This window comes from Scomber japonicus, chromosome 15 (genome assembly GCF_027409825.1).
Source record: "Scomber japonicus isolate fScoJap1 chromosome 15, fScoJap1.pri, whole genome shotgun sequence".
Classification (NCBI taxonomy): domain Eukaryota; kingdom Metazoa; phylum Chordata; class Actinopteri; order Scombriformes; family Scombridae; genus Scomber; species Scomber japonicus.
In genome coordinates this window covers 16,360,557-16,374,750 of record NC_070592.1, presented here as the reverse complement: position 1 = coordinate 16,374,750, position 14,194 = coordinate 16,360,557, and the positions used below count along the sequence as shown (strand labels likewise).

The following is a 14,194-nucleotide window of genomic DNA, read 5'->3' as shown; positions in this document are numbered from 1 at the left end:
TGGTATATCTTTGCATGATTTACAGTTTAAAAAGTCTCCAGTCCTTCAGTTCAGCTTCTGTCTCAAACAGGCTGTTTTAGCTCAACCCACTCTCTTCTGATTGGCCAGCATCAGGAAGGCTTTTAGCTTTCGGTGGCTCAAGGAGCTACGTAAACAAACAATAGTAGTAGGATTTCACTTCTTTTTCTCATTCTTTACTCTAAATGGAAACTGTAAATATAGTGAACAATATATGTGGACACGAACAACTAATGGAACAACTTTAGCAACAAGGACTGTGGGACATTGTTGACTTTCAGGGAACATTTTTACATACAACTATTACAAATTTGCTTTCTAACTAAGAGTTGGATGAAAAGATTGATACCACTCTCATGTTTGTTTCATATGAAGCTGCAGCTAGCAACCAGTCTGCTTAGCTTCGCAAAAAGCCTTAAAACAGAGGGAAACAGATAGCCTGGCTTTTTTGGATTGTAACAAAGTCCGCCTACCACCATTTCTGGAGTCTCGGCTGATTGGCTAGACAAGAAGAAACAGTCCAACCTGTAACCCTGTTAAACCACATTTTGTTTTTCTACTTTGGTTTTTGTATGGATGAAACAAACAAGATATAAAGTGTTAATTAGTGCATTATAGAAGTGCTGGTACACAGATTTTGTTACCTTTGAACAGAGTCAGGCTCACTGTTAGCCCCTGTGTCCAGTCTTTGTACTTAGCTAACTAGCTGCTGGTTAGGCATGAAAATGGTATCAATTTTCTCATCTGACTCTCAACAAGAAAGCAAATAGTATTTCCTAAAATGAAAGAGGGAGAAATGTGTGGCAATTTTATGGCTGTGTGGATGTCAGAGATGTGGAGAAGCTTAAAGGGAAAGAAGGTACTGAGATCTGAGAGCTTCAACCGCATTTACCAGCAGCACAGACACGCCTAAAAGAAGATCAAACTGAAGGCTCAGATCACAACGCTCAGACAATTTATCGAGTATTGCCAGTGACAACAAAAAAAAAGAAGAAGAAAAAAAAAGGAAAATATTCTTACCTTGCTCATGTGAAACTCCAGACGTCTCATGTACCTCTCAATGGTTTTGATTTGCTGCAGACAGACAGGAACAAGAATTTATTGGAGCTCATGAGAGCATGGCTACATATGGTTGATAACTATAAACATATTCAATAATCAATCATTGTGTCCATACCACTGGATAAAATGAGGCACAGTTTGCAAGACGGAGTTTACATGTCAAAAAAATAACATTTGGGATTGTTAAATGTATGTCATTAGATGGCAAGATGTCCATTACATTATTGGTTGTGTCCTACATGCAAATATGCTTTATATGACATATACATGCTTTATTCCCCTGCAGCCTCCCTCTCAAACTGCGTCCCTTCCTGTCCCCATCAACCATTCTTTCCCTCTTTCTCCCTCTCGCTTTTGGCTTTTTTCCTGCATTATTCTTCAAATCCTGTTTCTTTCCCCTTCCTCCCTTTCAACTCTCTCCTACATCAAAGATTCCCCCCAATGTGCACCAAACTTGGAGCAGTTGTTACAGTAGACCCTCCCCTCCATCAACTTACCTTGTCAAGATCGTACAGCACTCCCTAGAGAGAGAGAGACACACACACACACACACACACACACACACACACACACACAGTTACTACAAAGGAAAGCATAGTTGAGCGTGCAAAGCAGATTACAGTGTGTAAGACTGAAATGTGTGTTGTACCCATGTAAATTAATGATGCTAAACATGGTATATAATTATAATATAATAATCATATCATCTAAATTATAATAAAACAGAACTGATATCCAGGCTGCCAAAACTTTTGCTCGTTTGCATTTGTACAATCATCCTTGAGTTCTCGGAGACAAACACAAGCTTACTCTTTCTGTGGTTCTTGAGATGAAAGTGTAATTTTGGACATTAATTACCAGTTTCTGACTCCTAAACAGCATTCAAGTCATCCAAGTTGTAATTATTACTGGGCAACAGGATTTTCCTGAAAGCTCTAATATAGATCCAACTTGGGCGTTTAAAAATAATTAAGTGCCTAAAAACCGAACCAAACGTCAGCTGAAGTCCAGCGTTCAGGGTAATTAAACCCACTTTAATGGATATGTTATTATATTGAAAATGTACAGTATTTTTTGAACCCTCACTACCAAATCTGCAACCATGCATGTTGTAAATATGCAAATCATTTCTACCATCCTCTCCATCGGATGAGAAAGCTGCATAAACGGTAGCTAGAATGTAAATTGCTGTGCAGCAGTTTCTTACCAGACGAGAGTTCCTCTTCATGTCCTTCATCAGAGACATGAGTTTGTCCAGTTCTGTTTGATGAACTTCTAGGTACTCACTGGAGGTAAAAAAACATATTTGAATAAGATGCAACTTTAATGACCCCTGCAAGAGAAATTTTAACGTTGGTTGTGGCAAAATCAATAGCACCCAGGAATGCAAACATACACTACAATATGTATAATATCAATAATATATATGAATATAAATACAACACATTGGTATATAAATATTTGTGGAGTCATGTAAATATATGTGTCACCAAACTGGGTGGAAATGTACAATTTAAAGACACAAAATGCAAACATTTATATACGAAATGGTTTACACACAGATGTCTCACTCACTTTAAAATAAACATTTACTCTGCAACATTTGATGAGTTTATACATCGAAGACTAAAGCGTTTTTAATGCTTGACAAGGTGACGTGTGTGTACACAGTGTAAATGTATATCAGAGTCCATGTAACTCACTCCAGGCCTTGTTTGAGTGCAGTGTAAACCTCCTCCAGTCTTTTGGGTTGTGGCTCTCTGGAGCTGCTGCCCCCCTTGTGACCCGAAAGGTGGGGCTTCTTAGGTTTGGACTGAGGCTTCTTCTGCACTGCTGTATTCCCCATGAAAGAGTTACACCTATAAACACACAAACACACACACACACACACACTGGTGAGACCACCAATGGCTTGCTTCTTCCCCAGGGTTCTTTCTGTCAGCTGTGCAATGACTTTAAACAAGACAAGCAGGAAAAAGGAGGAACATTTAAACATCACTTAAACATCTACTGAGGACCATCGTTCAAGTTATTCACACAGACACAATATTACATCTTATATTACATATTCATCACAGGATTTCCACAGAGTTACAGAGAATCAGACCTGCCAGTTGCCTGTAAAAACATATCTTTACATTAGATTTCTGTATTATTTCACAGCATCCTGTACAGGCCCTTGGGCCAGTCTCAGCATGAATTCATTTCATTTGTCAGATGGAGACGGCTCGTCGAGTCTGTTCACACCAAAATAACTCAGCCATACAGGACTGAGCCTTTTGGCCTACATATTATTCAAATACCATCAGTCAGACATGCATGTACACACAAGACTGTCAATCTCACAAACTCACTGTGGTGAACCTCTTCATCAATCACAGAGGTGTGCTAAATCACTAGCAGGCACACATATGTGCAAACGCATGCAAACATGTGGTTCCCACTCCCCATTTTCTGTGTTTGACCTGTGCTGCCATTTATCTTCTGCTAGAGTGAACGCACACGCACACACACACACACACACACACACACACCTAACCTTTACCACTGAGCCGCAAATCAGCTTCTCCCCCCGACCTGGGGACACACCTTTTGTCCTCAGTTGGACCCCATTTAACTGGTCCTAAGTCTGAAATTTGTCTCCAAAAGTAGCCTATGACAGACCACAAATACACAAACACACACACTGAAGCAATCAGTGACATTCAAGTGTTCTTCACTCTCTTCCCTTCTATCCTCCAGCAGTTGACCAGCATTGCGATTGACTTCAGGGAGAGAAGCCAACACTTGTGAGAAGTTAAAATTTAAGGAGCTAAAATCAGAAAATATTTGACATTTTCTGCCAGAAAAAAATCTAAAATAATTCATTATTTGTCAAAATGGGGAAAAAATCATTCTTCTATACAGCAGAGCCACATCAAGCCTCTGCTCCCTTCATTCCCTTTTGGGTCACACTCATCTCACCCGCTCATGCACATTTCAGCTTTTAAAAACATTCCAGACTTAGCTGACAAATTACATTTCTCTAGACTTAATGAAACGATCCCAGAGTCATCTCAGGGATAACGGTGACAACCAATTCCAGCGCCCGACAAGTTGGAACGCGTCACGTCTTGCTGCGTGCCAGGGAACGTAGCACAACTCCGGCTAAGCTGCCACAAATCTAGGGCAACGCTGAATGAGAGCGCCACGTAGCCTTGGGGTCAAGCAAGCTGTAGTGCAGGAGGGTCTCTTGGCAGGGATGCACACATATATGCATACATGCTAACACAATTCCATACTGACTTTAGATTCTTACTTAGCACACATGCACAAAGACTATCTGCTTTTGTGCGAGGGTCTGCAAAGTCTGCAATATGCATACACATCAACATCAACACGTTCCAGTGGCCTCAGAAGCCATCGCTCGGTAGCTTTTCACCCCTCTCATTATCAGAAGGGTAACTTATCACTCGCTGTCACTCGCCCACACACCTGAGTCATCACAACCAATTACACCATCTGCTGTCTGAGCAGAGGGAAAAGAGGGGAGCAATGTCTTCTAAATCAGTTCTCTCAGCAGGGTTTGCTCTGCTGAAATGCACCCAGGCGCCGGCACCGACAACCAAGAATCTAAGATCATATCAGAGATGTTTCTGGGATATGAATGTGAAAGGGCTTTGTCTTCTGATGATGCAGTAAAGTCGATTCTGAGAGAGGGGAGGAAACACAGAAACCCTCATCTCCCAAAAACTTTATCAATCTCTAACTCTTCCAGAGCAACTCCTGGCTATGAATGACACAATTATAGAGAAACTGAGTTATCCAGTTATGTCATGAAGTGACAATTACCCCTTAAGAATTCCCATATCTTCAACTCGCTGAGGCTCACTGAAGAATTTTTAACATCATGACAGCTGGCTCCAAATTAGTGAATCAGTGAATTCTTTCTGGTGTGACTGACGTTTGGATGAGGTTTCTTAAAGTGACATTTTTTATCAAACTATTACACAGCTAAACATTCAAACTGACAAGCATATCAGGATTTTATATAGTTATATATTTTATATAGTTTGAAAGTTGTGTTGTAAGTCTGATACACCCAGGGAACAGTTTCATGTATTAAGATTAATTTCCTAGAAGAGAGTTGCTGCAGTTTGTTTTAAAATCCTTAATTGTCTTTGATCACTCTTATCATCTACATTATGTTGCTTGTCTAAATAGGCTTTCATTTTCCCTACATATACGCTCACATTGGGAGCAATTTGGAGCTCAGTGTCTTGTTCAGGGGCACTTCCATGTGTGGACAGTAGGAGCCAGGAATCAAACTCCCAAACCACATATTAATGGCACCTGAGTCACACCTTCCCTACACACACAATGTTTAATAAATGTATTAAATATAAAACATGTATATACTGTTTGTGAATGCTAAAAAGGGGGACTTTAAGTCTATATTCTTTGATGTTTGATCAGATTAAGACCTTCTTTAAATGACAACATTTTGGTAAAGTATTAGCAGGGATCATTAACATGTTGTCAGAAAACATTCATCTCACAATCAATACCATTTCTAATGGTATGATAAATTCCTTCATTCACCTGCTGACCTCAATTGTAATTTCTGCAATAAGTAACATCAGTTTATCATTGATTAAAAGAATTGAAGACTTCTGCTTACCGTGAGCGTCTTTCCTGTAGTGTACTGAAGCCAGCGAAGGACTGACTCCGGATTATGCCATTGGGCCCCCCGGGGGAGTGGGTACCTGCCGCCATGATCTCTGGGACGCGTGACGACACTCCTGCAGGAGACACAGAAATACAAATGGATTATAGGATATGTTTCAAAGCTGACACGTTGACAACCAGTGAAAGATGGGATGTATTGTGGATACAAAAAATCTTAGCATTTTATGAACTGAAGAATTCAGACTCACAAACAAACTTTTGAAGCAATTCATATAAAAATTATATTTATTTCTAAAGTAGTAGAAGGCTGACAGAGGTTGCCCCAATAACTATCACTACAGTATATGGGAGGCCTCATTTGTCCAAATCTCATTCCGAATGAATCTGAATCTCACTAATGTAGCTGCAGAGAGCAAAGTCACAACTGCCACATTTATGGGAAATACATCAGGTTCAAGTAAGATCGAATTTTCCCTAAAAACATGTTAACAGTGAACATTGTGCAATGCAGCACGCAGAGGTGATGCTTGCTGTATGCGATGTGGATGAGCAGCATTCAGAGCCTGCGCTAACATGTCTTGACTCCTTTGGTCTACCTGTCACTACTCAACTGCAAACAGACCTCAATAGTTACAGTTTCATGTTTACTCTCTTCAGGCAGGTGTCAGACAACATGACTCGTCACTTTCCATCATGTGCTATGTTGACTTTGTGCATATTTTCTGCTTTTCTCTGAGTTTTCTTAAAATGCAATTGATCAGAGACTAAAGATGTTTTGAAGAAGTTAATGTGGCGCAAGGCAAGTTGATGACAGTTCTGATGTAGCTTTCAAAGCCCTCCTTGCCATTTTGAAATCAAATTGTGCAAGTTTGAAATTCCAGGAAGCAAATTCAGACTGGCCTATGGCAGTGTTATCTTATCAGTCTCTTCTACAGTTAAGACAGTTTTATCACCTTGTCTATATTTAGCAGGAGCAGCCTGTCAAGTTTCAACCTTTTTTTAAGATGGAGATGTGGAATGCAACATGACTCACGTGGATACTTGGGGAACATGCTGAAAATAGACAGTGAAACCTCTACATATAGCTGTCGGATAATGATGTTGCAGGGATCAAGTGCCCAGAGGAAAGGATCCGCTGAGATCACTGAGTCACAGTTTCAACTAGCATGATAAGATTTTGTCCAGATTGTGATGCTGGTGGCAGCAGGTTGGCATTTAAACACAAAGGGCAATTTAGTTCATCATAAAATGTAAAATGAGATTTTATTCATCCATAATGTCAAATCATTGTTTGATTATTGATTTTGCTAGCACATCCTTTCATATAGCCTAGGGTCAGATAAAGTAGAAAATGTTCAGATTTGCTTGAGAACACTATGGTTTGGTCTAAAAAATGTTTTTAAAATATTGGAATATGTTCCACCCAATTTCCTTTTTTTTGACTAACTGATCAATTGACATGCCAACACTCATAACTTTGTTTAGACTTAAAAGTCAATTTTAGAGGTGCAGCAATTGTGTATAACATTAATGAAAAGATGCAAGTAGAAGTGAATTTGTCCATAGTAGTGGGAATTGATGCTGCAGCTCACATACAGTTGGTATTTTGGCTGTCTGGGGTGATTTAACACCAACAGTTCAGCAGTCAAAACTCTCACAAATGACGTGAGGTGAACATTCATGTTGTGTTCTGTCTGAATACACCATAGAACTTCTTTTTAGGCTGCATTCAGACCAACACTAGCAGAGAAAAACATGTAGCACGCTCATTCATTTCAGTGAGACCACTGCTTCAGCTCAGCTGGGCTGCCAACGCAGAGGACCAAAAAAAAGAAAAAAAGAAGTTTATCCACTAAAACATTGAACCTGTGCACCACCCTTGCTTGAGAGTATAGTATTTCTGCTGTTTACCTGTGAATAGTCATTTATTTAAAATTATTGTAGTAAATATTATTATAAACCAGTATACAGTGTTTTGGAATCTGATAAGTCTTCAGATTCGTGGATCTTTTACTCACATCCTGAATCATGCATCCAACATTCTGACCTCAATGTTTACAGTGTGATGACTGTGAACACTGTAGTAAGGAAGTATCAGTCAAATAAGATAAACTATCACACAGCGTTACCAGTTAAACAACTTTGCCAAATGAAGTTGTCCTGTGTGTGCATGTGCATGTGCCTGGTTTTTCAGTGATCTATCCATGTTTCTGTGACTAGCAGACAGACTACCTCTGTGTCGTCACACACGGACACACACAAACACGGACACACACACGGACACACACACACACACACCTCTATCCAGACACCCCAATGCTACAAGCTATTGAACCAGCAACATGATATCCTCTCCTTTGGTCTATGTGACAGACAGAGAGTCACACAAAGACCCAGCACGAGGCTCGAGGAAAGACTAGAGCCTTGTTTTGTGGTGGGGGGACAATAGACCAGTGAGACTGATACTGGTCAGGCTAATAATAGCAACTCACTTTAACAGCGAGGACGGTGATGGCTATGACTCAGTAAGTGAATCATCAGGACCAATGGCTTGTGTAGATGCATTAGACAGGAATAGGGGCTGGTTGGATGGGTTAGATGTAGCCAAAAATATACCTTGTTTTGTTTCACAGACAAGTGCTTTATCTTTTTTGATTGAGTTTTGAATATAAGTCCATTATCACAGCTATGGCCAGCCAATATATTTTAAGTCAAATAAATACAATAATAATAATCAGTCAGTCGATAACAGTATTAAAGCTGCATTAATTCATATTTTTATATAAAATATGGATCAAATTACTACTTTTCAGCATCTTTCAGCTCATTTGGTTTTACAGGGTTTGGTTTTCCTGAAACAAACAGCAAACACACAAAATTAGCAACTAGCTGGTGAAGCTATGAAGCATTTAGCAGCTAAAGAGACAGATACCATATTTTCCACAGGAGTTGGTGGAGAACAAATAAAGCTTTAAAAAAAACTAAACCAAAAAACAGTGACTATTACAAAATGTATCAGGTAGCCAGAAACAGATACTACAAATGGATGCCAATGTTGCTCCGTGCCTGCTGGATGAGTGAACAGGTATTCATTTGCTAATGACATTTCCCCATGATGACTACTTTATGAGGTAATATCAGATCAAAATATCAGGTCAAAATTGATAAATGCAGCTGTAAGAATGATCTAATCAATAGTATGTGAAATTTCATACAGCATAATAAACCTGATGTTCAAAGCAACAACCTGTGTTGTACTGTACATTAGCCAAAACTCTTGTACAGGCTCATTTTATTAGTTGTTAGTTTCATTTTGCTGATATGGACAACAGAAATGTGTCATCATATCATCATGATGAAGATTCTGCTGAAAGACAATTATCAATTATCGTGATTGATCGCCTTTCTCTCACCACAGCTGGCAGCAGGCAAGAGATCCAACATGAGAGCAGCAATTTGTAATGTCCTGAGGCACTTTGATCCATTTTGGTGTTTGGATGTTCAGCAGCTCAGTTTTCTGCCTTGTTCTGTTTGTCTCACTGACTTTCTGACTCACTTGCCTAAAAGAAGAGCCGTGGGTGGCAAATGATGGTACATGTTGTTACCTAATGCTCTCTGGGTAATCACACAACAGGCTGGACACTGTTTCCTGCACTGCAGCCATTTCCTAAAGAATTAATGGAGATTTCAGTGAAACAGAGCGGAAGAGGGATTAGGAGAAGAAGAAGAAGTCAAGAACTGAACTCTGCACATGATGATACCAGATGCTTTCAGCTGGCAAGTCGGTATACTGATGTTCCCAAAATGGTACAAGCCTGCAGTTCTGCGTGTGATGAGGACTCAAGTGAATAATGCTGAGTACAACTGTCATCAGAGATTTAAAAAAACATACTTTACAGAAACTGTAGGGGTACAATTCAAACTGGGGAAATAGCTCTATATTTAACAGTGTGCTAACTAAAATCTGAGCTGAGCTCAAGGCAGAGACTCTGTATGAAATTCACTCAGTGTTTGTCCTACATTCATTTATCACTGCTCAATAATGTGGCACTTTATAAAAAGATAATCATATTCTCTTGCCTCAGAGGAGAAAACTAATACCGGTGTTTCTTAGCACAAATCTGCAGCATCTGTATTCAAGTTGTGGGAATGTATCCAGCTGCTACAAATAGATTAACATCTGCCATTTAGTGACTTTTCATGTTTCTGTTTTGCCTCTCTATTAATAGGTGCAGAATTGTCCAACAATTCAAAGAGGGTAAAAATAGGTTCTCTTCTCTTTTTCCTTTTTTTTATTTGCTCTTGAAGTAGATATTTTGGGATAATGTCCCAAAAACCTTTCCCAGCCTCAGCAAGCCCCCTTAAAAGCAAACTACACATAGAAATCAGTGTTCCCAACGCTGACAAGCACATACACACAAATACTGAGTTCAGCCACTGAATCATAAAACCTTTCCTCCGCACCTCTTAGTGTCACCGCTCATCTCGTCTAAAGAGCCTTTCAGAGCGAGAAAAACAATGCCAACTCGCTTCTTGTTCTGGTTGGATGCCAGCCGTTACCCGTGTTGAATACCGCTGCCAGTCAGTCCATTCACTGGCCTTTCTTCTCTGGCGTTCACACGGCAATGGCCTGAAATGTCCTCGACGAGGTGTGTGAGTGTATTTTTCTGGAATACGTGAGCATTGGATTGATCAGTATTCTGTGCTGTCGCTTGACACAAGAGTGGACAAATGACACATTCAAGGAAATGCACACATAGTTTAGCGAGGGGCAACTGACATGAGAGAGCAGGACATTTGATATCTATTCGTTGGTTTCTTTTCACACAGACAAAAATCCAAAACGAGGAGGATGAGGATGTCTGTGGTTAGTTGTGTCTGGGGCAGGAGCACAAATGTGAACACAAGAAGGACCTGTTCTTCTTAGCACTTCTTAGTCCAGGTCGCTTCTTGATTTAGTCTGCCTTGCATACCGGGATGCAGACTACCTGGCTACAAGAGATGTGTAAGACAAACTTTCACAGTACACCAAGTAGTCTGGATTGAGGTTAGATCACGTTCCTACCACAAACAAACAGAATTAATCTGGAACTGGACTGCTGCCACTTTGTCAAAGGGTCTTAGAGCAGTTGTTCTGGTCGCAATATGGATGAAATATTCAGAAACTACATTCAGTTCATGTAAACAAACCCTTCTGCATCTCTCAATTCTCCACACTAATAATCACATCAATCAGCCTGAGCTCTTCGTCTGCTGTTAAGTGCCTCGCTTAAGGAGTCTCACCCATACTCACAATCAGCTGCGAGCCCATAAAAACACACACTCGGCTAATCCTCTGAGTGTGTGTGCGCATGTTTCCGAGTATGTGTATTTATGTGCAAAACCAGCATCAGCCTGCAGTGCATGTTAACAACAGGAGCCTAATTCTTAATGCCTGTATAAATTAGGCCCCGCCATGGCAACAGCAGACAAAATGGGATGAAGTGTGTTACGTAAAACAACGGTTATGAGCCAACTGCCAAGAAGTAGGACACACACCCTCGTGTTACAGGGCCAAAGCTTTTGAAGCACCAATCCTTCATTTGAAAAAAAAGTGGAGGAAAAAAAAAAAAGCTGTGTTCATATTTAGATCAGTTACAGATGTTTTAAATGTGTGAGTGGCAACAACTATCCTTAAACTTCTTTCAGTTCTTTCTAGTTTTATTTGTTTCTTATGTGACAGGAAGTCAAGACTAAAATAGTACGAAATTAGAGAATAAGACAGGCAGGAGATGATGCGCACTATAAGAAAAAGAGAAGAGTGTATAAAGAAAATGCTGGAGGCTTGTTAGAAGATACAAACAACTGGGCTTCTGTCGAAACAGAACAAATCCAACAGATTAGAGAGATAATATACTGTATATGACCGGAAACAGAGTAACATGTTAACACACCCTGCAGGTCGCAAGCGCGTGCCTGAACGCTCCTCAGTTATCCCACACAGAGTCCATGTTTGTGTGAACTGGTTCAGTGAGGAGGGGTGGGTGTTAACTGCTGGTGCCCCTCCAAACTGGGGTAAAACTGGCTGCTGGCTGCTATATCTGAGCCAAAACATACAATATTGTTTCTTTCTCTTTTCTTTTCCTGCAATTCTGTACAAAATTGAAAGCCAGCGAGTGAGACACCTGCCAAAGCTTTGTTTGCAAGTTTTGTCTTTAAAAGATTATTATTATCCTGTCAAATGTCTTGACTAGGGCTACAACTAACTATAAAAAATATAAATTGATTGATCATGGTCTATAAAATGTGAAAAAGCTGTGAAATTTGATCACACATCAAACTTTTTGGTCCGACCAATAATTTAAGTATTGATCCAATAATCATTTCAACTGAAGTCTTGACCACAGCCAAACAAGTAGCTTCATTTTGGTCTACTTAGTGTACTTTTTATACTACAAAAACAACTTAATGAACAAATGAAGATTTAAGACTTGCAGTAAGCCATCTTGAAATTTCAACTACAGCTCCTGCAGATTGTCTACATAATCCATTGCATGCATAAAACCATTAGTTTTAAGATTAAAAGGCAGCATGTCTAATCCCACTCACTTAATGTGTCCCATTAACCTGGTGACTATCTTGGAGAGAACATGTTTTAAATCCCAAACTCCCTGCAGGTGAAGCATGTGACACCAACAAATCTGCCTGAAGAACACACACAATCACAAGCACTATCATGTTTATGAAAGGTGACAGCAGAACGCCGCACATGCAGATGTGATTCTAGAGCACCATACAGCAGACAGCTCATGATATTGCTTTTTAACTGAATTCATGATTTTGCCATTTATAGCTGGTTTTACTGAGACAAATGACTTGAGGAACACAGAGCCTCATTATCCTCAGTATGAGCCCTGAGCGGAGGAAAAGTGCAAGTTCCTCCTGAGGAAGGAGCGCTTATTGAGCTTCACTAAAAGACTACACAAAGGCACTAAGAGGCAGGGGGAAAAACTGTTTTAGGATGACTTGTGAGGTAGCGATGAAATACTTTTAATAGTAAGGATGGTTCACAGAACAGTCAGCTCAGTTTTCTCTGTTTGACTGAATGGGATAAAATATGGCAATGATTCTGAAGCAAAAACATGCTTTTAACACACCATCATTACCTTTTAAATGGTTAAACTGTTTCCGGGAGACACGGTGCAACATTCATATTTATCTAGAGTCACGTCTCCAGTCACATGATGAATGTTAATCCAATATTCACTCTCCTAATATCTAACACTTCATCTACTGTTAATATAAAAAATACTTACTATAGCAGCTTCAAGAGTATTATGTCAATTTATACTTAAAAACACAACAGATAAACATAATGATTCTAAAAACATCACAAAAAACAGGTTCTACTCAAAGTCACTGATCTTCATCGTAAAAGTGTAAACCAATGTCACTCTGAGTACCAGCATGTAAAACATGTCCACATACAAACACACACACAGAGGTTGTAAATAACATGACCTGGTGACTGTGAGGAATTCACCAAAAGCTTTGAACTGGAGAACAGAGACCGTGTTATGACTGCACACCTCCAGTAAGTCACCTGAAAGATGATTAATAACATTTTTAAACTCTGACTAAAGACTAAACTTCACCTGCTTTTGTTTCCACGGATCTCATCACACTCAAAACACACAAAAGAAACAATGAGCATTACAAAAAAGTTCTATGTGCCCTGTGTGATGCTGGTATGCAGCAAGGAGGACACATCAGGTACAAAAAGAATCGATACCTTAGTCAATAGTCATCTCTACAGTTGTGAATAATGTGTCTTTGTAACTATCCTCTAGTGTGGACACAACAGTGAAAAACTATGAAGGAAGACAAACGAGTGAGCAGCCTGCGTGACCCCAAACTGTGAAAAACAAGAAAGACTTTGTGAATGTATCCAGAGATTTGATTTAAACTGAAAACATTTGCTGAGCAGTAAAACTATCCAATTTGTCTGCAGTTGAGATGTTTGAACAACCAATCCTTTATCAGGTCAACATTAAACTGGTCTAGACTCTATAAATAATATCAGCGGGAGTCAGCTGACAGACAGCTCAGTCATCTGATGCAGTTTAACAGTTTTACCAAACTGATTGAGAGCTTGATGTGTATTACTGAGGGGATGTGACTGTTGTGTGAGTGCCAAAGTGTGTTTTCTGTGTGCATGTGAGTGTGTGTGTGTGTGTGTCAAAGTCACTGCCAACAACATCACATGAAAGTCCAGACAGGTCAAAAATGTCACCAATAAGCCACAGAAATGCACAAGACACATGCAAACATTTAATCCGTCTTCAGAATTTCTGATATGAGTTTTCATGGCTAGCAATATTTTAGGTCATTCAAAGGGAGAGGCAGAGAGGGGGCAGGTAGAGCAGGTCATCCACTAATGAGAAAATCAGCAGTTCGATTACTGGCT

At 39.8% G+C, this 14,194-nt stretch overlaps 1 protein-coding gene across 3 annotated transcripts in view; it reads right to left on the bottom strand.

Annotated features, from left to right (window-relative positions):
- ripor2 (RHO family interacting cell polarization regulator 2) overlaps window positions 1–14,194 on the bottom strand; it is a 79,634-nt gene that overhangs the window by 17,287 nt on the left and 48,153 nt on the right. For all 3 annotated transcript variants that reach the window (XM_053334627.1, XM_053334626.1, XM_053334628.1), the window contains exons 2-6: window positions 5,741–5,861; window positions 2,784–2,939; window positions 2,288–2,366; window positions 1,578–1,601; window positions 1,039–1,092 (exon numbers count right to left, since the gene is read on the bottom strand). In XM_053334627.1, coding sequence (XP_053190602.1) covers window positions 1,039–1,092; window positions 1,578–1,601; window positions 2,288–2,366; window positions 2,784–2,939; window positions 5,741–5,861 — 434 coding nt within the window. The remainder of the gene's footprint in view (window positions 1–1,038; window positions 1,093–1,577; window positions 1,602–2,287; window positions 2,367–2,783; window positions 2,940–5,740; window positions 5,862–14,194) is intronic.